The sequence below is a fragment of the Centroberyx affinis genome, unplaced genomic scaffold (genome assembly GCF_046629955.1).
Source record: "Centroberyx affinis isolate AG114_WGS23_722 - 3 ecotype Tasmania unplaced genomic scaffold, CSIRO-AGI_Caff_v1 ptg003406l_1, whole genome shotgun sequence".
Lineage (NCBI taxonomy): Eukaryota > Metazoa > Chordata > Actinopteri > Beryciformes > Berycidae > Centroberyx > Centroberyx affinis.
Genome location: NW_027281385.1, coordinates 120484 through 146244, shown reverse-complemented (window position 1 = coordinate 146244; position 25761 = coordinate 120484). Strand labels below are relative to the sequence as shown.

The following is a 25761-nucleotide window of genomic DNA, read 5'->3' as shown; positions in this document are numbered from 1 at the left end:
AGTGCGGCTGTGCTGGTCACTGAGTGTCAGAGAGATGAAGTCCTTTCTGGAAGGGGGGTACATCTCTGGGACAGGGGGGACAGTCAAGCGTCATAGAAGCTGCCCTGTGAAAAGCGAAAATCCAATTAACTTAGCCTTGCCATGATTATTTCCTTCAATTAGGGTGATGCAGGATTTCCTACTACAACTGGGTCCATCCCGGTAGCATGTCACCTGGGGGAGCCCGAGAGGAAATAACACACACACACCCACACCCACACCCACACCCACACACACACACACACACAACCAAAGTAGGCGACGAAGACAGGTGGATAAGCTTAGTGGGTAGATCACCACAGTGTAATAATCCTGGTTAACGTTACTTGATCCAGTCCAGGAGTCCATGCATAAACAAACAAAATCAAAGTGCAGTGGCACCACTGTGCTATGTAAACATTAAACCTAGCATTGATTATCGACTACTATCAAGGTCAAGACAACTGGATAGACTCGCTGTGATGATGGCAAGCTGCAAAGATGCGTGGATCGTTTGCATTAGTTACTTTCCCCCTCACCTTTTGTGCCTGGTTGGCTAGCTCACGGTAACGTAATTAGCCAGAGAGCTAACCAGCTGTTAGCTAAGTTAGCTATAAGAGGCTAGCTCTCTCTTCGACTTCTTTCCAAGTGGACGGTGGCGGTTGGCGTAGCAAGGACCGACATGTAACGTACAGGTTGGTCCGACTGTCACGGGAGACGATCCTCTGCTGCATGTAAAAATCAACGGAAATACACCGCAGAGCTCAATGCTAAAGCTAGCTAGTGGCCAGCCAGAAGAAGAGAGTCTCGAGCCAGCTGCGGAAAGTGACAGCTCATGAGTGAAGGTTCCGTGCGTCACATGACGTGACCACGTGTTGTGAGCGATTGATTGAGCGTTAACCCACACTGCCATAAAACAGTACGCCCATTTACTCAAGGCCCCAGGGTTTTGGTGGCCCTAAACAAGACATTTGTGGCCCTATAACACTAAATATTACACATGCGCAGCTGACCGGATAAACAAATTTCCTTGCTTACAGCAGTCATCACATAACAACACGTATACTGACTTCATGCTTGGAATAAAACTGTACAGCCCGTTTCATACCAAAGCAATGAGCTTGGTAAAAGGTAGAACTGGTGGTGTGAAAGGGTCTAACCAGATGATCTCAGTAATGCAACCCTGGAATAGACTTTTTATTTGGTATTCAAAAAGTTGTTATAGTCTGAAAACTATTCCATTACTCAGAGGATACAATTGTTGACAATTGTCTTGTGCAGTACAGCGTAATCTATCAAGAGAAAATCTGTGTGTGTATAGAGCTCAAACCTGGGTAACCTAAATGTAATTCAGTTTCATAAGTATCATTCAGCAACAATATTATAGCCTACTTTCTATGCCTGTTCATTATTACATTCCATATTGAATTTATTGATAACTGGAGACCTTGCTTTCCTGTTTGATTTCACTGGAACAGTAGATCTACACATTCAAATCCTTGAATTATGATGGAGCACAGACGTGTGTGGCCCCTAAACGAGCGCATAAACTGTTTATGCCTGGGGCCGGCTCTGCATTTACTATAGGAGCAAATTGGCTAAGCACTTTATATTCTGAGACCACAAAATAAATGGAGTCAACATTTGGATATGGTCATTTATTTTTTTATTCAGCTGACACATTTCTTTGAATGAGCTGATGGGTGGATCACACACAAGACAGATGTCCAGCATATCATTTCATATTTTCAAAATGATAACTTGTACAAAACAAGTAAAGGATCAATAAAAATAAACAAAACAAAAAAAAGTACCGATGATCAGTCTCAGCCAGCTAAGGCAATCATATTGAATGAGGATATGAGAAATCTTAATACAAAAAGAAAACACCCCAAATTAATCATTAGGCCAGAATTTCAGCACCGGGGTTGAGTTCAGACACCTAAACTTTGATCTAAACGCTATCCTTTGGCATGAAATTATAGTAGCTACATTTCTGCCCTGTTTCATGGCAGTCATACAATGCTAGACATGTCCCAGCCTCATGAATAATCAACAGGCCCTCAGGTTCTCCAGAGCTGGGAGTTTGGTATGGGCGAGGAGGCTGAAGTTTTTGGTATTTTCAGGCTGAATAAGAGCTAATGTGCAGGCTGTATTGACAGACGACGACGCTCTCATCACAAATGCTGCGGGTCCTGAACTCCCTGAGACCTTTCCCAATCCTATATGCTTAGACTGTACGCTACATTGTTGGTGATCGCTCACACTGCTGACCTGCTTTGCAAAACAAACACCAAATCTTGATTCTGCTGAGAAGCTTCAAGGCTTGTTTCTTTTCTCTGGGCCTAAGCACTTCTTAGATTGAATGAAGTAGAAACCGGGGTAGACAGCGATTACTCAGTGCTAAGTGTTTGAGCAGGGGCGGCAATAGGCACTTTTTCAATGGAGGGCTCTCCAGGGTCAATAAAGTTTATAACATCGGGGGCCACTGTTTGGCAGAACTCTTGCGTTATAGCCAAATGCGCACATTATCTCTATTGGTAACAAGATGCAAAAAATATGACAGTATTGTTGTTTTGGGAGGAAAAAAGTAGAATAGTAAGCCCTGGGTCTTTAGTGTACATGAGATAATACCACAGAACAAGAAAGTATGCAGCTCTCCTGAACACACTTGAATCTGTAACATTTCTAAAGTTTTGTTTTAAAATGATGTTTAACTTTGGTAGTATGGGTCATGTAGCTTCCTGGTCATGATATAACCGTAATATCGGTGATTCTCTGTTATCTGTTGCTCCAATAGAGGAGATTGGAGAATTGTGTTTTTCTCTCTCTCTATTCACTGCCATTGTATGGAGGAACAGGTCTGAAAATCACACTTCTAGCACATAAACAAACGCGAACAAAGCAGATTCTGACAATATATCCAAAAAGCATGCTGTTGAATTGTTGTTTAAGTGAATTGCTTTCTTTATCTTTATTAAACCTTTCCATTTGAACAAGTGTAACACCGCAATCCAGTTGGAGGAAACTAATGCCGATAGAACAAAGATAATTATATGTTTACCAATAATTGTAAATAGGCAAAAAAAAGGTGTGAGACAGAACTTTGACAAAGCAGATTCTGCCAATATCTAAAAAAAAGAATCTCTCACTTGTTTTTCACCTATTTACAATTATTGGCAATTTTATATGCAATTCTCTAATCCCCTCTTAGAGCAACTGATAACAGAGAATCGCAGATTTTTGAGGTTATATCATGACCAGGAAGCTACACAACCCAAGGTACTACCAAAGTTCAACATCACTTTAATGCTCTACTACAAAACCAACCATGCAAACCAATCAACAGCAGCTTCAGTGCCTGTGTGTATATCATATGAAGATATCATACCTGAGACATGAAAAATAATACAAAAAAATATATTTGAAATTGTAAAACAAACAATGTTTTGTATTTTAACAAAATGAGATTTAGTGTTGCTGTAGCCTACAGACAGCATCAAGTATTGAGATGAAGAGATTAAATGACTGTCCCCCTTTTATTGCTTTATGATGAGACACATTTTGGGTTTTTCAAATGAAACCTGATCAGCACCTTGAAAAAAAGTGACACAACTACTCAGTTCACTTACAGTACTAAAGCAGTGGCGTTACAGTGAGCACCTTAGAGCACGTTTACTGGCTTGGTGGCATGTGGCCAGTGGGACAACAGTAGCTGTGTCCCTGAACAGAACACATTGTTGAGAGGCGAAACCCCACTGCATTTGATACAGAACAGTCAATTAGGACAGTCTGACTTTTATATACACAATGGGCTGGCTATAACAGAAGCCCAAAGAACATAATACAAAATCAAATGGAAAAGAAACCAGTATATATAAAAGGTAAAAAAAAACATACATTTTTAAATTATTCAATACAAGATAAACGTCTCTGTAAACAAAATTGACTTCTCCATAAAAAACATGAGCACAGGGAGACTGATGCCCTCTCAGATTAATTTATGTGGAGTCACTCAACTTGAGAGAGGGTGGGGGGGGGGGGGGGGATTAATAGTGATGCCAGAAAGTGGAGGAAAGATTCCAGTTGTCCTCTTGGTCTCCAGGGTTTTTTTTTGGGGGGGGGAGCGGAGGGGGCTTCTGGATAGAGGTTCATATCCTGGATCTGTGAGTGAGTCCTATACGGGATGGCACAGTTGTCTCGCCCTCTAGCTGAAACAGACCGGTCCGACGGTGAAGCCAAACTGGTGTGTAAAGTTTTCACCCTCCATCACCGCCACGTCTCTCAGAGGAAGCAGCTGGAGGTCCTCGAACTCGAACACAGACTCCCGGGCTCCAGACACGGCCTCCTCTCCAGGCTGACACACAGGAAACACAATACAGATTTTTATATTTAATCGACTGGAATCAGTATCAAATTTGACAATATCCTTAAACATCTATTATCTTTGCCTGGTGTCCAGCCCCCATGAATCGCAGTCTTTAGCACTTTTTGAATTTTGGATGCAAGCCTATCCATCGGCAGTTATTTTGGACAGATAATGTCTGACATACCGGATTGGATGGTCGATGTAGGCGGGACAAACCTACTTATGCCGCCTTTCCACAGCGAGACAACAACTACCAAAATGTCTACTACCAAAATGTCAAACGTTTTTATGACTGATGAAATCGCTAAGACTAGCTTGCTATTATCCAATTCCAATAGGTTTGTCCCGCCCACATCGACCATCCAATCAAGTATCTCGGATAGTATCTGTCCGAAATAATTGCCGGTGGATAGGCTTGCGTCTAGACCGCTATGAATCACCATGTAAATTCAAAAAGTGCTAAAAGACTGCGATTCAAGGGGGCTGGACACCAGACAACTATTATCTGTGATATGTCTCAAAAGTGATATTTCACATTTTCTCTTTTCAGTGCACACACACATCTCCATGAATGTTCAGGAGCAGTCAACCTCCAACAAAAGCTGCCCTGGGGCTCCGCTGTCACCACCAAGTGTCGCATTATATTGGTAACTACACACAGGAAAACCTACTTCCCTGTCCTGGTGGCTCACTGCACTAAGGCGGATAAATGTACTGGTGGCATCTTGACTTCAAATCTCACACATGACCTCTGTTGCATGTAAGGACCTGCACGCCATTCCATTACATGCCCTCTGCAGACCTCTCCAAGAGAAGTCAGCAGCATTTTCCACCTCCCTCACAGAGATCAAAGCCAATTTCCAAATCCGACTAAGAAGAAATGCCCAGATTACCCCTCCCCTCCCCTTCCAGAAAGGTCAGGATTCCCCTCCTCCTTTTCTTCAGATATGCCAGATTTCTTGTCCTCCTCTCATTCAGAGTTTCCACACTCCTCCACCCATTTTCCCAGATATATCATCCCTCCTTCTCTATTTCCAGGGTTTCCAGGTGCCTCCAAACCAGGTCCAGAGTTGCCAGGTTCCTCCACCCAACTTTATATTCAAATTTGTTTATTGAATTTTTCAATTACAAAAAACATAATACACAGATACATAGGACATAAGGAAAACCAAGGCATGAAGCACAAAATAATAATTAATAAATAAATAAGGAGACACAACAACTAAGAGCCTCAAAATAACATCCACAAACATTATAGTAATTACAATACAGTCGCAGGGAATGTGTTTCCACCCAACTTTATAAGCCATCATGGTTCTCCTCCCCATCCTATTAAGAGCTTCCAAAAATACCAGTTCTCTTGTAATATTCCTATTCAGTGACAGGAGAGCTCCCGCTACCTATGTTACCCCATTTCCATTTCCACCCTCTACCACTGCATGTCACCTTGCCTGATAATTCAACAATTCAATCAATAATATTTAATCATCCCAAAGTGTCGTCCTGGTGCGTGACTAGACCATGAAGTCGGTACCCTGTAATTTTGGATCAATCAATGCAATTTCAAAAAATGTTATTAATTCCAATGTCACCTCTGAATTGTTGCAGAACTTATCTTAAGATTTAACTGTGAAAGTGATTTTTAGTCTTCCTTTTGTATTGATTTCTGTATTGATTTCCTCTAATAGTGTTCCTTGTGTTGGAAGAGATGTGGTCGAATTTAGATGAATAATACTCCCTAAATTAATATGTATTACTTTCAGAAACCTCAAACTCATTGCCTGTGGTTGTGCCACTGCCATTCATGAGACTAACAAAGGTTAATCTAATTTCTCTTTCATTGAATACATGAACAGAAATTATTTCTTATATAAATTCCAATCTGTTTTCCTTTCAAATCATCATGAAGACTGGTTTACTTGGAGATACAAATGCATTTAGCAGCACATGCTTGCGGATGTTCTGCTCTACTTGTCCTTGACCTCAGTGGTAATTACAAACTGATTTTAAGGTTCACTTCACAACTTCAACTGCTTCCCTATGGAGTGTTTGTATGTATATACTGTATACTGAACTATATGGGCAACGACCAAACAATGTTTCGGACACTACATTAAACATCATTGCTTCCAAAAAATGCACCGGATATTCGTTTGACGCACCCGGACACGGGATGATCGCATTGCATTTTGGTATACAGGAGAAATTGTAGGATATATCGTCTGTATGTTTGTGTTGCTAGAAAAATATTAGCATTACAATAATCTTCTGGTATATCTGTGCCGCTGAGCGGGCCTTAAAAGGGGCAGGCCGTTGTTATAGTTGATTGTTATAATGCTTGTTTTCTTCCTTGGTTTTTATATCACTTTGTAGCATTAAGAAAAGCATATATTACTACTAACACCACAACCACCACAACAACTATTACAACTACTACCACTAATAATAATTTATAATGATAATAGGCCTAATAATATCTTTTCTGTCCCTTTGCTCCACATATTTTTCTAATAAAGCAGAAATGCCTAAAAATATATCTTAAATATATCTCTTTAAAAGGATGATCTGGAACACAAGATAAAATAATATTAGCTAAAACTAATTTTCCTTTTTTGTAAATGTGTTGAAAGTAAAACTATTAGACTAGATTTTAAAAATAAATGTAAAAAAAAAGTGATGCTGACTACGGGTTCCCAGCGCAGCCAGGTTTTGTGGTTGACAATTTATAAACTCTGAGAGATTTATGCACTTAAACATTTTCAAACAAAGTAAAGTATGAGTCCCAAACCCCACAAAAAGAAGGTTGTGCGTCCACCAGGAACCTCCTTTTTTCAGTGCTGGGCTTCTTTCTCTCATTACTGTCACTAGAAAAGATGCAACGTTTTGCATCCCCGATACTGCTGAGAAATTTAGGATTCAGCACTGAGCACTAGAAGTGAAAAATAACCTAAACACAAGAGATCTGTGCTTCAAACATAAAACTTTAAATAGTCCCATAAAAACAACAGTGGGCTTCCCCAAGCCTCTCTTTAGCCCTGCTAGCTAAAAAAGATGTGCCTGGTGGATACAAGCTTAAACATCTTTTACGTACCACACAGTCTTTAATCGCTCCTAGGTAACTTTGCTTCCTTGTGTCAGCCAGGAATTTGATGTCTCTCTCTGTCTGGCCGAGTTTGTGCCCTGGATGGCAGGAGTAAGTCACCTTCTGGATGGCAGTATTACTGTGCAACTTCAGGAATCGCATCTGGACCACATTGGCACCTGGATAGTAAAACTGACGGCAGAAGATTAAGAATTCGGTTTATTACTCCTCTCAGCTGGTAGATAATTAAAGAACAAGAATAACAATATTGCAAATACAACAAACACATAAAACAGGCTTAAAGCAGATGGGAAACAGATGATCTTAATGCTTGCTAAACACTTTTGGGAACCACAGTGGAAACAAATACGCAATGCCTGCAATCTGAAAACATTTTGGAGACACCCCATCATCATTGGAAACATTTGTCGAATCACTAAAATCTAAATGACGAGGTTTTCCTGCAGACGTAAGGCAGAAAACATAAATTCTGTTGTGTTTGTGTTTGAGACGAGTAGATTTTTTTTCAGCAAATGGCGTGCTGGATATCTCCTGCTGTGACAAGTATCTCCAGTTTTTGTATGTGACACATTTGCACTTTGCAAAGTGAAGAATAATAATTGAAAATACATTAAATACATATAGGAATTGGCTGTGTGACACCATTAATTTGATATGGCTTGTTGTCGGCGTTTGTAATTTTATTGAGGTCTAGGTTCATGATAAATTCAGTGATCTGCCCACATCAATGTTAGAATTGCTAGAGGTAGGGTTATGTAAGATAATAGATTCAAATTAGGGTAAATTTGTTATGGTTATGTGACTTCCATGCTTTAGCATCCACCCACCTGAAAGCCCTGCTCCAGCCTGCTAAGCCACAGGAAAGATCCCTCTGTGGAAGACTCTTCCATCCAGGCTTTCATGGGCACCTGCAGGCAGAGAAGAGAAGAAGACCATATATGCAAATTGGAGAGCAAGTCATGCTATCATGTAATAGACTCATGAAGGGCAATGATATTCAGACAGCAGCTGATGAACTCCAGATTAGCATGCAGCTCAAGCATGAACCAAAAGTAAATTGGATTCCTTACTTAAAAATGCATTCACTCTGAGGTAGCCGAGACCAATTGATATTATTCTTTGGTTGAGTGACTCAATGTTTTATTTAATACTGAATGTTCACCCATTGTTTGCATGAGAGTAGCGAGGTTGAGAGGTGAGATGGTGTCTATGTTTTTTTTTTTACTTGGAAGTATAGCTGCACACTATTAACTCCAAGACAGAAAAAGATTTTATTATCGCCAACATCTTGATCAGCAGGCTGCCTTCATCAGGGTGTCAGATGTCACATGCCCTTATGATGAATCTGGTACTTTTTTAAGGCTTGCATTTACCGCCTCCACAGGGAGGTCAGAGGTCAGGATCAGCTACAGAGCAGCAGCCCTGCAGCTGGTAGGGATTCATTGTCTTGCTCGGACACTTCAGCAGGGCAGATGCTTTTTTTCAGATGACACGGAGGCCTGAACCCAGGTCGTCTGCCTACTCACTACACCATCCTGCCCGTTGAAATGTTGGTAATAATAAAGCCTTATCCTGCATCACAGTTATGAGTGTGTGGTGTTTTATGTGCTACATGACAGTGTTGTAGTCGAGTCACCAAACCTCAAGGCCAAGTCAAGTCCCAGGTCCCAAGTCAGAGTCACCAAGGTCTTGTCCGAGTCCGGTCTCAAGTATTCAGTAGTTGAGTCTGCGTCCAGGTAACCAGTTTGAGTTCAAGTAATCCATGCTAGAACAGTCTTTTCCTTGGCACTACATTTGGCACTACTTTTCATGCCAGTTAATGTAAAATCAATGTAAGCGAAGCTCGCAACATGTAGTGGAACCATCTTCATCACTTGATTAGCAACGCTCTCGCTCCGAGGCAGCTCGCTCACTGATATGTTACATCATCCATCAGTGGTTGTGTTGTAAGATAAACTTTCATAGCCTCTGTCTACATGTCGACAACCAGATGATCAAGTTCAAATTTAGGGTAATGCTGAAAAAATGTGTAGCCTGTGTCTAAGGTGATGAAGTGTCAACCTCAAGTTTAAGTCCTCGGTGGAGGACAAATCAAATCAAAATTGGAACTTGAGTCAGTCTTGAGTGCTGCAACACTGCGACATGAAGTTAGCAGGCACCTCCTTCATCTAGAGGTGCAATTCCTCTCGCCGTTCTCTAATAATGCCTTTGTACCTGCGTGTCTCGAGGATGGAGGCAGGTCTGTTTTGATGTAGCGGAGAAGCTGCAGTAGGCCAGCAGAGCATCTGCTGGGCTGCCCTGGTTGGGGTCAATGTAATACATTCCTGCAGAGAGAGGTTAACATAAGTTCAATGAAGCCTTCAAGGATGAAAGCCTTCTACTGCACACTGAAAGGCTTCAGACCTGATGGGGAAGAGCAAAACCTGATGAAGCCTAGAAACGAATCAGTCACTGTACTGAAGAAACATTAAAGACATGAAAGTATTGGAACGGGTCTGATGCAGCCAGCGTATGGTAGAATACTTTCATAGAATATTTTCAGTACTTTCCTGTATTATTATTATTCTTGCTCTAACCAGCAGCTGAGAAGTGCACCACATTTAAATCCTTCACCCATGATGTTCAATGAGACCTCATTAATCAGAGGCATTAATCGTTAGATTATTCATTAGATATGGGTGAACAGTTCCCAGAAGGAATGGCTAACTATTGAGTCCTTCTAAAAGAAAAATAACATGTTTTCACCTCCTTACATTCTTCAGCTTTCATTCCTCTTCGCAGGTAAATTGAGGCAAATTCCTTGATTTAGTGTGTTTTCATATCACATAAGTCGTTTTTACTGTGTTGCATAATATACTGTACAGAATCAAAACATCCAATTTTAGTCATCTGTGCTGTGGTTCAAATACAGTATAGGTTTGACAGATGACACCAGCTCACAGGGGCTGTTAGCAAAGCTGAAGTAAAACCTCCATAGTGCCCTAAAGAAAAGGCTTTCTCTTTGCTTTTTATTTACAGAACGAAAGGTAACAATAAATATGGAAATTCCATGAAGGCTCTTATTCTCATTGCTATAGAGGTGGGAGATATAAATACATCAGTTAGGGGTGTCACTAGGAATTAGAGCATCTGAACATCTAAGTCATGCCACATATGTATATAATCTATTTAAATTGTTATTTAAATAGATAGTATCTTTTAAATATTCTGATGGCACACTCAGATGACAACAGCAATAAGGTGTTGATGCAGCTGCAGTTTGGTCTTCTATTGATCTTCTCTAAAAAAAAAAATCTAGCATAAAAAAAACATACTATAGGCTACTGTATACTTATGCTATGTAATTGTACCCACATGTCTTTTGAGTAGGTATACAAATATTTTTTCTAACTCAAAAAGTATTTCAACAAATAAGCCCACACCAAAATATCCTAGGTTGTGGCCTACTGTATTCTGAAATACATTTGTCAAGAAAATGAGGATTCATACACATTTTTTTTATTTTATATGTACATTTATCTACATTTTTAAGGTGTCATTATGGACATGTTTTAGTTGGACAGTTAGTTTAGTTTGTTTATTTTTTTCTTCAACATTCCAGCGGGTAAAAATGCAATGAAACTGGCTGAATGTGTCTGATTATCAGTGAAAATTCAACCATAGGAACATTGTCAATTAGGCAGGCATGAATTGAGATTTTTGTCGATGTCGAATGAACCACACCAGATGGATTTACTCTGTCAGACAATTTGAGAAAAGTTTGGAATTGGTGTGTCATGGAGTGTGAAATGAGCCCACATGATATAATAGAGAGGATAATCTTTGGAAAACCACTCCGTGTACAAGTACACAACTCAGGCTAAACGGTTTCTAAATCATTTCCACAGCCGGATCCTAAGTGGCTCCAGCGGAAGTGGGGATTTTACAGTTTTACTGCAAAGATGGTTCTCCAAACGTTGTCAATATGCCCGAGGCCTGAGTGTCTTAGTGACTGACCGCTGGTGTAGTTGGGGTGACAGAGCCAGAGCTCCAGGCAGGTGGTGGCAGGATGCTCCTTGCTGCCGTCTGGAGGGTCGACCAGCAGCCGAAGCTCCTGCTGCAGAGACTCCAGCAGCGTCTGGAGCAGAGGATAGTTGGGCTTGTCTGACACGTACATCAGGTCCTAGACACGGAAAGACATTAAGAGCAGACCCGCTGAGTTGCTTCTTATTATTGTGATATTTGAAATATGAGAGAAAAAGTATCAGGCTTTATTGTTGTAGCATAGAATAGTGAATGAAAACGCACAAAACCAGTTTTCTTAATATGCAATTTTAGAGATTCAGGCGATGATGGATATTGGGAACAAGAAAAAAGTTGTGATGTTTTTGACAAGATGTTTTTGGCTGATGCGGACACCATGTAGGCTACTTGTGATCTTGTGAGTGCGAGTTTGGCTTTTAACTTTTTATTTTTCAAGCATGTTATCATGTTGTTTCTCTCTATCACATTAAGTAGAAGTTCCTTAAAAGTAGTAACAAAAATAAAATAAAAAGGTTTGATTTATAGAGACATACCCTAGGCGCTCTCATGGTAAATGGGTCGTACTGATGTGTTCGACCAATTTATAGAATACATTTATTTGACAATGAAGATATGAATCACTTGCCTTGAGTTGAGTTAAGGTCATGTTCAGTGATGGTCCTGGGGGTCCAGGCATGCCAGGTGGACCCTAAAACAAAAGGCAGACGCAACGCTGATTAACCCTCTGGGAGTATGCTGTAAAAATGTCTATCTTAAGCAGTCATTTAATAGTTGTATTCTGTCTTAAAAATGTTATATTTATAAAACAAGTGAAAAATCTGGCAGTTGGGTGAGAAAGGTCCTTTCCAAACAGCTTCACGTTTCAAGAATTTTCTTGAGTTAATTGACTTTATCATGAGTAAGTCAGATTTCTCCATCCGTCTCAATACTGTCACTACTAATTGAGTTACACTGGAAACAAATTAAATCTCACAACATTCACAGATATCTTGCCTTGGTTTAAGAACAACATTGTCTGAAGATTTTAAGACAAATAGCGAGTGGCAATGGACATTCTTTGTAGTATAAAGACTGTAGTAAAGTTGATTTGAAGTTTGAAGTTCAAGAAGCAGACTTTCTCAGCCAATTAACTAAAGATTTAGGCCTCCTTCCCCCCCATATCCAAAAATAGTGGTGGCCAAAAGGCAGTGAACTAAATAAATGTCAGCAGAAAGACATATAAAAGAAGAATTGTGCAGCTCATATTTGCTGACTTCATTTGCATCAGACATCTTTGTATGAAATTATACATTTGTCGATTGGAAGATGCTCTAAATTTCTAAAGTGCATTATAGTAACACGGCTGCACAATCTTTTTTTTTTTTGGTGGCCCCAGTGGGAATCAAACTCCTAATTCTGGCAGTGTTTGTGTCACACTCTGCCCATTCATCTATATAGGGCCACACGCCTAAACTCTGATGTCTAACTTACCGGGAAGCCCCTCCTCCCAGCTTGGCCAGGTAAACCTTGAAAGCCTTTTAAACCCTGTTGGGGAAGAGAATATGTAATGAGCACCAATGTTCAATTCTGCACCGTTCCGCATGGTATTCTGTGATACCATAGAATAAACTATGAAATGCACTGATAAGGAAATACAGACTGTAGCAAAATCCCATTACACTCTAACAGTATCTCCAACATGTGACAGGTTTATGATTATGTGAGCCATCAACATAAACCAGGGGCGATACCAATGCAAGAATTCTCCATGGCATTTGCTTTTCAGATAAAGATGAGTATGAGCTACAGTGGGTTTGATTTGTAGGGGCAAGACTGCTTGAAGTGACGGTATCATACCTTTAATCCAAACAAACCCTGCAACAGAAGAGAGAGTAAAAGAGCATGAGTATGATTGCCTGCTTTGAAGTGCGCAGGCGGAGTGTAAAGAGCGACTGCAAACCCCCTCTGCTTCTATCCGCTGCATTAAGAAACCATCCGCCGTGGCTTTGCAGTTTTTACAAGACAAGTCAATGGCTTTTTTCCAAAGACACAATAGAATGAACACAGTCATAATGTACTTGCTGGATTGTGAATGATTCAGCAGTCTGGCAATTGAAGAAATGATTAGTTACCTGACAGTTAGATGACAGTCTGCACTTTAAATGAATTACTGGAATTATTCTAACACAATAATAGCTCTGTGACAAATTCACATGGTTTTCTCCACTTCTCTACTTTCTCCACAGTGATAAAAGGGACTTATTGATGAACTGCCCAAACTTTGCAAAATCTTATTTGCGTAGCTGTGGCTACACTTTGTATAGCCAGAGGGAATTCAAAACAAAATGCTTTCTACACAGCTAGTAAGAGCCAGTGAGATAAACAAATGGAAGCTCCAGATATGAATTAAAAACAGGGCTAAATGAGAATAAAACAGGCAATGACAACACATAAAATAGGTAAAATACAATTATATAAATGCATGTACTGAATAAGTCTGTAAAAATGTGTTTTGCAAAGTGAATCAATAAATGGCACTTTCAATTTTTAGGCAATTAAAGAGTAAATATTGGGAAATAATGAGAGAAAGCAAACTTACAGGCAGTCCTGGCATTCCTGGTGTGCCCCTTGGTCCAGACGGACCAATATTCCCCTAATTAAGAGAGAAAAAAGTTTAATGACAAGAGACAAAGCTGGCTATCAAAAGGAGCCTATATTCAAATATGGTAAACATTCAAGTTTGAAAACACAAAAGTGGAACAAACAGCTAAAACTAAGGTCTTAATGTTGCGTAGGATACCTGTTCCCCCTTCAGGCCGACCGGCCCCGGCATCCCAACAGCACCCCGAATACCCTGAAAAAGTCACAGAGCATTTGTGACAAAATGTTTCCATAAGACGTCGGATGGAAGACAATGCAAGAAATATCCAAAGGAGAAATATGCTTTGTAAATAGGCATTTAATTAGTAATCAGCTTAAAATCTTATTTTTCTGAATACACATTAAAAATGCTAATGGAGTGAGATAATGTCCCTCTTGGGAAAAGTGGAGGGATCTGCCTTTTATTTCAAGATGCTGTCACTTGTTTTCGAAAGAAACTGAATTGTATTGGGGAAGAACATAAATCATCTCATCCTATCGGCATTTTTTGTACTTATTACACTTATTTTACTTATTACATATATGCAATATCATCTAGTGATGTGTTTAATATCTTTGTGTAGTGGTTATTAGTGTTTTGATAGGAGACAGACAATATTATACACATATATGGCCTTTTGTGTTCTGTCAAAGAAGCTTTGACTAATTACAAAGATGCTGATAATTCATGCTTTATTAAAATGTAATTGTTTGCTATGCTAAACTAACCACAGAGTTAGTTAGCAATCTTTCTAGCTTCTTTTGTTTTTTTATTATTCTGCATGTGCACCAGCTTGAGGAACACTCTTCAGACAGTAGAGATGCATTGATAAACATTGTAGAAAAGCCACAATATCTTAGAGGATATTCTTTACTATAATTATGGGCACTTTGATGATGCAGACATTGCTAGCTGTATTACCATCATACCTATAATCACAGTTAACATCCTCACATTATTATCACTCCTTTAGTAGGCATTATGCATATCTCTTAAGTGACATGATAAACCTTGACAGCTCATACCTTCATTCCATCAACTCCAGCTGATCCAGGGAGTCCCATGTCCCCTTTCTCACCCTGTAGATACAAACAGTGCAGTCAAGTCTCCACCTTCTCTCTTACAGTGAAATCAGTGCTAAAGCTTGAGTCTGTCCTGAAAATTCAAGCACAACTCAACCTCAAATTTCTGCCCGAACCCAAACTAAGCCCAGCAGGTAATCATAGCGTTTTGCGAGCCCAGACCGCAACAAAATTTCACCGGTAATGGTATTTTTCAATTGTGTTTTTTGAATCCAAACCCAAACTCAACTGGTGCAACTTCAGGAAAAAAGTCAAGCCAGCCTTATATATAAACATGTTGATTCCAGTTTGGTCTGGCTGAATATCAACCTGTCATTGCACCTATATATTGTTCATTAATTACGTGTTTACCTCTTTCCCGTTTTCACCTTGATCCCCAAACTCCCCACGCAATCCGGGGATTCCCTTGATGATAAAAAAGACATTCATCAAATGGATATCAATTCGCTGACTGATCACATGCATTATAATAGTGCAATACATTACTTTATAGATCCCTTTCCCTCCAGTCTTTTAATAAGAAGGGAGGGAAAGGAAGAGGTTATTTAAGAGGCAGTTTGCTGATACAGTTTTTAAACTATGGCATAAGTGATGATAGAGCGGATGAATGAATGTTTAGAGAAGAAAGAAATCAACTTACAATGAGCCCTGCCCACCCAGCGAGGCCTATCAGTCCTGTGGTTCCCTTGTCTCCCTGTGAGGCAGGACAAAAGATAGTGTTGGTTCATGCAACGTAATTAAATTAGGTGTACAGAACAGTGTGTGTGTGTGTGTGTGTGTGTGTGTGAGAAGCCTTATCTCAAGATATCCCACCTTTGGTCCTCTCTCCCCCCTGGTCCCTCTGACTCCTGCCTTGCCCCTCTTCCCCTGCGGATATGTTCACCATGTTTTTCAATGAGGCAGCACAAAGCGAGTCGAAACACACGCCACATTACCTAATCTTTTATGTATGAATTCATTACTGCGGTCGCTGTCAAAACTTTTTCAGCCATTTCCCCTGTCGCCACACGCACACACGCACACACACACACACACACACACACACATATATACAGGCATGACGCATGTAGCACAATATCTGTACCATAATTCCTGTATTTCAACACTAAACAATGGCTGTTTTATAAATCTAAATAGAAACAATGACTAAATTAGCAGCTAAATTCGCGTTTCTGCCAGTATGTTTTAAAACAAAATCCACTGGCCTTAAAATTAAGAGTTGAAGAGGAAATTAATCTACACAGACTTTTTGCCAGTAATATGGAAGGCTTTAAATCTTCACATTTCTTAGAATCACCTCTTTCAGCACATCATTAAAGCATTAATAGTTAAGATGCCAGACTCAAAAAAGAAAGAACAGCCAGTATAATGTTGATAAGAAGTGGCGGCTTTCTCCCTTTCACCCCCAATCTCTCTCCGTATACCTCGGTTGCCTCTACCCAGGGGGCCGTGCCCCACACTTTGAGAAACACTGTAGAATTGTCTTTGTGGAAAGCGCCGTCTATTATTCAACTGCAAAATTAGAAGAGATTGAATCGGAGCGCTCTTACCCTCCTTCCAATGTGACCCGTCTTCCCTGGTGATCCATCTATGCCATCGTCTCCCTGTAGGGGTGAAATCACACACATCAGCGAGCAAGTGAATGCAGCGCAGCCTCTCTGCATGCACAAGTTGCCCCTGGAAAAGAGGCAGTTTCAGTGCTGTGACTGTGTAACAAATCACACACTGCAAACTGAAGAGGGGTTTACTACTGAAACACATGTGCTTGGCTCCCCCCATGCCATTATATGATTTTTAAAATGTTTAGGGCTTCTAATATTTTTTTGGGAGGTCAGATCCTATAGTTGTGTAAACTGACGATAAAGTTGTATTGTATCATATTGTATCGTATCGTAGTTCTAAATCACAAAGAGAACAAATAATCCGTAATGAATAGAAAAAAAAAAAAAAAAGCAACATTTTTTTTTACATTTTACTCAAACTAGTGAAAAAAAGTGTCATTCAGGTGAGATTATTTCACTTGTTTCTGATGCAACTAAACTTCTTTCAAGGATTTCTTGAATCCAGTGACATTATCTTTAATCTGCCAATGGAACCAGATGATTTTTTACATTTCTCCAGTGAAATTCAAATTGTTCCTCTCTTGAAAAGGCCTGCATGTAATGTGAATGCATTGGAAGTAAAACAATTACCGATCCTATTGGCACACACTTTTGGAAAAGTAGGATTTTGGACACCAGATTAAATGACTCAGTAAGATGTGCAGTATGTATTAGTGAACAATGTTTGAAGATCTTACCTTCTCCCCTCTCATGCCCTGTTTCCCCTCCGGTCCTGGCCTTCCCCGCACTCCCTGCATTGCAATGATACATATATATATTTTTTACTGTTTTAAAAGGTCTAAATATACTTAATTATTTGCTATAAATGGTATTACTAGCTATATCCAACTTGCTATCAGACAGACATACAGATAGATATTATAGATGTTCTCTATGATCTTTATGGATGTTTCCTAATTTCCTCACTGATATGGCACAACCAAACTGCAAAATGCGGTTTCATCATCCGCAGCAATCCTGTGCTGCAAACATGGAAACTTACTTGAACCCCTGGGGGACCCGGGGGCCCCTGGGCTCCCACCTCACCAGGAGCACCCTAAGGAAGGGAAAGAAAACATAAGGCATAATGAAGTTAGAGAGGCTAAGGAAGTGCACAATCCTCAGCACTGGTAATTAACAGCAGACAGATGCAGCTCAGGAAGGGAGAGTTTTTACCTCTAACCCAGGGAGAGCCGAGGGACCCATGACTCCTGGCAGACCATCCTCACCCTAGACAGATAGGAAGTATTGTGGATATTTACATACACTAAATACAAGTTATTTGCACTGTATTTATTGAAGTATGTATAGTACCAGTGGCTTTATAACTAACAAAGGTATATAGCATGAAAAGCACACACACCTGTTCCCCTGGTGGGCCTGGAGCCCCTGCGTCTCCTTTCAGTCCCTCTGGCCCTGGTTCCCCTTTAGCACCCGTGTCTCCCTGAGGCCCAACCTTTCCTACGGGGCCCTGTCATGCAGACATCACATAAAGAGTAAACGCAATGCAAGCTATTCATCTTCATCTTCAGTCATTTATAAAGTCATTTACATTTTGTATTTGCCCTTAAAATCTACTTTTCCTTAAAGTAAATGAAAATATTGCCAATTGGATGAGATAATCTGACTTGGAGCTGATGGGACTCAATTTATTTCTGTTTTTGTCCAAATCAAGTGACATTATCTCAGTACTAGTAGTACTGAGATAATGTCACTTGATAAGTTCTTAAGTTCTTACTTCAAACTGCTGTTACCTGGCCCAAGGAAAAAATTGCATTGGCAACAAGTGTAATTACTTTACTCTGTTGGCAGATGTTTAAAATTGTTCCAAGGGAAATAAGATTGAATACAGGACGGAATGACATTTCCACACATGGGAGATACAATCGTGCGTTGGTTGAATCCCAGGTATCTAGCCCTGAAAGGCTAGAAAACAAAAATCTGGATTCTCTTGTGTCTATTTTTTTTTCTCCTGCTGCTATCTCAATTCATCAACTAACCATCAGGCAGACAAAAAAAATGCCACAATCCTTAGTTCTGCCAAAATATTTTTTTCACCTGTTGCTATCTCAATATATTGGCTCAGTGAGCGAGCTAGCAGGCTAACAGGCAGCATATTAAACTGTAGCAATACTGTAAGGGCCTTCTAACAGGAGTAAAGCAGAAGTTTCCTCTCACTGTGCGATCATTTGGCTTCAGAAGAGTTTGTTTTTACTGCACAAGCTGTATGGAGTAATTTAATGGTCATTTTTTTTACTCTTTTTGGAACTCTAAAGAACAGATCGCCATTGACTTTAGTATTTTTGGAGAAGGCTGCTACAGAGTTGTGCTGGCAGCCTCCCTGTGTGATATATGGACTAACAAATTTCACCTCGGTTTCAACTGGCATGAGGGTGAGTAGATAATGACAGATTTTTCATGTTTTGGGTGAACTATTCCTTTAAGGATAGCTTTAGTGGAATAGAAACCAAATAGAGCAAAGTGAGTAGTTTCATAATAGCAGGAGACACTTACAGGTGGTCCTAGCCTCCCTGCGTCACCTCTGACACCAGGTGCCCCGGAAATTCCCTGTGAACATGATGAAGGGAAAACAGTTGGAGCCAAAGAGCTTTGCCCCATACACACTGTGTGGTACAAAATGATTAATGAGAAGGAAGTTTACCTGAGGTCCTCCAAACCCAGAGGGTCCAGTCATTCCTGTGGACCCAGACTCCCCCTGGAGACATGGATGAAGATGGGTTTTTTTTTTCATTCAGAGAAATATTCAAAGAGAGACAGAGCATGGGAGTTAATGTATGAAAGTAGACAGAATCAGAGAGGGAGTACATTATAAAAAAAAGAAGTGTGTGATGAGGCGTCTGGAGGGGTAGGGATTATATTCAGGATACTCAAATATTCTGTTTATGAGTTGGTGTGTGTAAATGCTATATCCTGTTTACCATAAGCTGGATAAGCCATTTTCCCTAATATGAAAAACCCAAATAGCTAGCTGGGATATGTCAACATTAACCGGTATATTCCGGCATGTAAACACTCAAGCGCTTTTTCCATGGAGTAACTTGGCACTGATGAACACAGCAGGAAAACTGTAGAACGTTAGACTATCTCCATGTATACAGGTATATGAAATAACTGGTTACTGATTGTTCCATGTAAACGCCATATCCCGACTAAGACCTTAACAATATAATGTGCTTGTAAACGCACATTACTGATTACTGTGAGCTACTACTGATAAGTTCCTCCTCTCTGGTTGAAGGTGTGTTAATCAGTGAAATCAGCTGCTTGAAAAGCATTGATACAGAGTAGGTTGACATGATGACTTGATATCTTGGAAGTTTTCTTTAGATGAAACATTTACATTGATTTGCATACAATTTTTGTCTAAGGTGAGCAATTAGAGAAGGACCTTATTGTTTATTTATTGTATTTTAATAAAAGAATGAACATACTCATAGGAACAAGGCAATCAGTTTGCAGCAAATTGGTTTTACAAAGCAAGCCTGACAATCTTTTGTTTTTGTACTTCAATAACAGACTTATTAGCAACAAGGTTATGAGTGTATGGCGACGGCTTGCTCGTTACCTTCTGTCCCTGGGGCCCATCTGGCCCTGGTGGTCCCCTGGGGCCTGTAATTCCCTAAAACAAGCACATCACACCACATTCAGCCTGTGCAGAAACACTACAGACACTAACAATGGTTTGGAAATGTATAAAGATGCCTGGTGTGACACTGACAACAGGAAAACAAAAAACAACATGAGTCAGCAGGATCAATGACTGTCAATCATAGCTGAGAAGTGTTCATCTCAGTGAAGAACTGTCATCCGAAGTGACTCACCTGTAACCCCGTCAAACCTGCAGGTCCCACCTCACCCATCAGCCCAGGCTCACCCTGTTCAAGCAGATGAACGTGACATGAGGAGCAGCACAGGCACAACTATGGTTTACTGTTACAAAAGCTGGTTTCAGCAGCTGATAATTCCCATAAACCTCAGGCAGCTGTGCTTTATTACAAATGGATCTGGTTGGTGCGCTAAATCTGACCTGAGTTAGAGATCTGTCATCTTTTCTCCTTTTTTCTTAGTCATATTTATGTTCACTACTTCCATTGGTAACTGTTATATGAAAGCCATAATACTCTAACAGGACAATATTTATTATGTTTACGGGTTCAATTGAGATTCAGCTAAGAATGTGGGGTAGCCAAGTGTCACATAATGCCCTCCCAGATATTATGGCTGTAATGATCAATGCCTGAAATAATATGAATGACTCACTTGAGCAGATACATTTCAAACAAAAATTCAACAAATCGATCAAAATGTACTGAAACAAATGAAATGATGGCATTTGAGGGTCTTGTTAGGATTGTGGTTTGATGATGAGTAAAGTTGTGCTCACCAATAGTCCAATGTGGCCCTTCTCCCCTTTAGGGCCCCTTTCTCCGTTCTCGCCCAGTGCACCCCAAGGACCCTCTCTACCAGACAGCCCATAAGGTCCCACATCACCCTGCAGACAACAGTCGGGTCAAACACTGCAACCAACACTCAGAGCCTGTCAAACTTTACTAACCACACACTACATGACCACTCTAGGCGAACAGAATATTAGATTATCCATTCTGACATTTATTTGATTTATTAGACAATTAAAGCTTATTTCCACCGTGGTCCTTGATGGAAAGGGGTAAATGGAGTAAATGTTATTATAGGATGCATCATACAATACCTGGCAAAAAGACAAAAATGGCAGCCCAATACATTTAAGAAACTGTATGATACATACACCCCAACACATTCACATTATGAACAAATAGATAAATAAATATGCATATGAAAACTATAATAATAACTATATTACACAGAACTTTTCTTCAAATTACAAAGTGCTGCAAAATAAAAGGAGCAAAACAAACATTAACAAGCAATCAGCTATAATAAAGGAAAGGCATGCACTGCTGGCTCCGTTAATATAGCAATCAAGTTTACCTTGTCCCCCTCGGGTCCAGGGTCACCAGCATCACCAGGATGCCCAACATCACCCTAGGGTGCAGTGAACACAAACCTGGAGTTAGGTGACTGCCTTAGTGTGTATCAGAATTAGGACAGAAAAAAAAAAGAAACCCTCAATTGATCGATTTCAATGTATTTCTTTTCTATTTTATTTTTCTCATATTTTCCTTACTGTTCTTTTTGCTTCACTGCACTATTAGTCAAAAAAAAAAAAAGAACTATGTGTTCTGAAGCAAAACCGGGGACATTTTTGTTCTTTAAAACCAAGGTCAATCCTTCGAGCCAACACAAATCCTATTCATCCATAAAACTGTCCATAGAAAACTCATTCCTTACAAACACTGTTCACCACTTTTGTGACCTATGGTATATTGTTTTTCAAGATGGCTTTTTACATTCAAACAGAAACTGCAAAAACACTAATAGAAAAAGTGGCAATAAATAATTTATAAAGGAATTACACACTCTATTGGCTCACATAATTGTTTTGTCGGCAACACAATAGACGATTAATTATTTGTATAACATGCTGATGAGCTTGCAGCGCAGCTTTATGTTTTGAGTTGCTTCCAAATGCTTTGAAAGTGGAAGTTCTGTTTCTGTTTCAATGGTGAAATAAAGTTTGTGTTGCCAATTCTGTACATCACACATTTCATCAGCTGCAGGTTGAATGAGGGAGAGATCCTTCCCCTTGATGGTGTCATTGAAATGCAGACAAGCAATGCTCAAGCATCGCTATCGCTATCATAACATCAGGACATTTTAATTTCATGGTTTATGTAACAGTGATGGTGGTTTGATGGTTTTCAAATAATTTTTAATACATATTTGAAGGAGCACACACAAAATTTTGGCTAGAAATGTTAGAGTGATAAAAATGTACTAAAACAATTTATTAGATATTAGTTTAGGGTTACAGATGTGAATGTGTATGAATGTGAACCAGGACATTGCTTACAAACAGAATGCACTCCTCAACGTGCATGCTATTCAACTCCAAACCTTCTCTGTGAAAATGAAGGTTAAAAAACAGATTTTCAGTATAGCTCAAGCATCTGGACCGGGGGTCACAAAAGCGTCTTTGCCCAACCTTGGACAAATGTCAGATGAGTGCACCTACCTCTTTACCCAGCGGTCCAGCAGGTCCCTGCAGGCCTTTGAGACCCTGAAGTCCTCTGTCTCCTGGAATCCCTGGAGGACCAAGTTTCCCACAAGCCCCTGGGTCGCCCTGTCACACATGCCAGGAGAAGGCAGGAGCTGAGATACAACTGTTGACTGCAGGTTTTAAAGACATGGGTTGAAGTGTAATTCCCTACTGAGGATTCCTTTCAGTGTTAAATTGATCAATCTAGACTGTTAAACACACATAACTCTAACTCTAACAAGCACCCACACCGCCATACTACAGTTTAAGCTGTAGTGTCTACAGGGCTGCAGCATTACAGTGTGTTTTCACAGGTTCCCTCATTTCCACAATTACCATTCAGTTTTCTATGTAAGCCGCCGCGCAATGCATTCTGGTAGCGTGTTTCAAGAGACGGTGCGTCACGTTCTAGTTTAATACATCCATGGTCACGTTGGCTGCTCCACATTTGCATAAAGTTGAGGTCTAGTCTACTTGCAAAATCTCTATGCAAATCAGGGGCGTCCAGCGTGACTCCCTGCCTCCCGAAACTTGTGTACAAACTTTTAAACTAGGCGTTGTCGATCCAAAATGGATATAGATTAATTTCTTGCCTCAAATGTTTTCAGAAACACATTTCGGTGAACTATTTTCGTAATATAAGAGAAAGTTTCCAAACAAGCTGCCATGTTTTTCCAGTTTGAAAAAGTCCTGGCAGATACCAAGGACAGCTCAACAAGCGAAAGTGTTCGTCCAATCAGGTGCAGCCAGGAAGTGTTTATTGGTTTGTCTGTAGTCATGGAGGAGAAACATATGGCACACCAATCAAGCGTCCAATATTGGGAAGCAGCACGATCCTTCGTGTGAAATTACGACTCTGTGAAAACGCACCTTTTGGGCGGCATAGAGCAATGGTTCTCAATGTGGGGTCCGGGGACCTTGAGGTGGTTTCAGGGGGTCCCCAGCAAATTGATGAATTCTTAAACTTCAGCATTATTTCATTTACAAGAAGTTAACACAATTAGAGAATGTAGAAGAATGAATGATCATAATTTCACTCTTATCTCTCTACATACAATACAGGTATTCTTGGAATTCTGGACAAAATCACATCTAACAATAAAAATATTCTCAGATTTGGGTCAGAAAGGATAAACTTAATCAAATGGGGGTCCGTGGCCCTAATGTGGACTAAATTAGGGTCCTTGATATGAAAAAAGATTGAGAATCACTGGCATAGAGCAATGCTAGTACATGGCTGGTTGCTGAAGGGTTTTATCTGCCAAAATTGAGCTGCAACCATCTATTCTGTACCAACAAACAAGGTAACAAAGTCACCTTGGCCACCATAAACTGCTGCTTCTTTGGTTGTACAAACAAAGTGACTATTTTCCAAGTTGCTAGCGGAGTGAAGGAACAGTGAGGCAAAGACTCAGGAGTCGTGCGGCTGCTATCACTGACCTGGTCCCCTTTCCTTCCAGGCGGGCCCTCCACTCCTGTTTGGCCAGGCAGACCCTGGATAAGAAAAAGTCAGAACAATCATAAACTGACTGATAAAATGTCTACTGTGCTCCTGTGAATGTAGACAGATAATATAGTTTTTATTTATTTATTAACAAAACAATCTTCAAAGACAAACAAATGCATACAGTGCATAAAAAAAACACATCCCAGCATAATACAACTTTTCTCATCACAACAGTCCATATATCTAATTATCCAGTAGCAGCTACGCAAGTTGGAGAGAATACCAGTGTCTCCTTGATAAATGCTAATTGATTTTTTGATTTAATTTTTTTTTTTAACGTTTGGTTTGTCTTCTCATTGTATGGCATACCCCCAATGACAATGACAACTAGCAGACCTCCGTCAAGGCCAATTATAGTCCAGTCTTCTATGATATGCAAATGTGCAAGCGCAACCAATATACGGATCTGCTCCAAATTTTAATGGGTTCTTCCTTGGCCCATGCTACACCCTTCCATGAAGTTTCATGAAAATCGGGCCGCGCTTTGTTTTATTTGGCCCTCCCAAATCCATTAAGCAGCTGCAGTCTCACCTTGGTCGTCTCTCACCTTATGTTAAGCCTGCTGCTAGAAACCTGGGAGTGATATTTAATCCAGACCTCTATTTTCATGATCAAATAAAGAAAGTTGTTTCCTCCAGCTGAAATCCATCTCCAAAGTAAGATTTTTTTTTTTTTTTTTTGTCCTTTTCTGACCTCGAAAAGGTGATCCACGCCTCTATATCATTTTGTTTGGACAACTGCAATCTTTACTCCTGTCTCAGTCTGGATTCTCTCTCATCTAAATTTCGGACAGAATTCAGCAGCAAGGCTTCTAACTAAATGTAAGAGATGTGATGTGATGTAAGACCTAATTTGGCTTCTCTACACTGGTCGGCAGTAAATTTTAGAATTGATTTCAGGATTTTACTGATCACATACAAGGCTGGTGCTGCACTAGCTACATCTCTGACATTTTTATCTTCTCCAAGCCAAACTTCAGCCTGAGATGCTTGAGCAGGATCCAAAATCCAGGCTGAAAATCTGGAAAATCTCAGTAAGGACCCTATATGGTGGAACAAGCTGCTGCAGTGTCTTCTTTTAAATCACTTCTAAAGCAGACTTTTATAAACTTGCTTTTACTTAGCTTTTCGGTTTAGATTGGGTTTAGAAGTGCTATCATTTTCTTGTTTATTGTTATTTTATTATCTATTTATTTTATTCCTGCTGTTTTTTAAGATGGGCTGTTTTTATAGTTTTCCATCTCTGCTGTTCAGTGAAGCACTCTGTAACTTTAATTTG

At 40.0% G+C, this 25761-nt stretch overlaps 1 protein-coding gene across 1 annotated transcript in view; it reads right to left on the bottom strand.

Moving 5' to 3' along the window:
• Positions 1–4140: 4140 nt before the first annotated feature.
• The window catches only part of LOC139660863 (collagen alpha-1(II) chain), an 83951-nt gene continuing 62330 nt past the window's right edge, over positions 4141–25761 (bottom strand). The window contains exons 42-68 of the mRNA XM_071539120.1: positions 24417–24470; positions 22953–23060; positions 21809–21862; positions 21222–21329; positions 20659–20712; positions 20403–20456; positions 19479–19532; positions 19331–19384; positions 18180–18287; positions 17993–18046; positions 17820–17873; positions 17515–17568; positions 16766–16819; positions 16029–16082; positions 15856–15909; positions 15567–15620; positions 15159–15212; positions 14293–14346; positions 14092–14145; positions 13350–13367; positions 12984–13037; positions 12139–12201; positions 11487–11652; positions 9705–9814; positions 8318–8398; positions 7479–7661; positions 4141–4375 (exon numbers count right to left, since the gene is read on the bottom strand). Of these exons, the coding sequence (XP_071395221.1) occupies positions 4226–4375; positions 7479–7661; positions 8318–8398; positions 9705–9814; positions 11487–11652; positions 12139–12201; positions 12984–13037; positions 13350–13367; positions 14092–14145; positions 14293–14346; positions 15159–15212; positions 15567–15620; positions 15856–15909; positions 16029–16082; positions 16766–16819; positions 17515–17568; positions 17820–17873; positions 17993–18046; positions 18180–18287; positions 19331–19384; positions 19479–19532; positions 20403–20456; positions 20659–20712; positions 21222–21329; positions 21809–21862; positions 22953–23060; positions 24417–24470 (2013 nt within the window). The 3' untranslated portion in view covers positions 4141–4225. The remainder of the gene's footprint in view (positions 4376–7478; positions 7662–8317; positions 8399–9704; positions 9815–11486; positions 11653–12138; positions 12202–12983; positions 13038–13349; positions 13368–14091; positions 14146–14292; positions 14347–15158; positions 15213–15566; positions 15621–15855; positions 15910–16028; positions 16083–16765; positions 16820–17514; positions 17569–17819; positions 17874–17992; positions 18047–18179; positions 18288–19330; positions 19385–19478; positions 19533–20402; positions 20457–20658; positions 20713–21221; positions 21330–21808; positions 21863–22952; positions 23061–24416; positions 24471–25761) is intronic.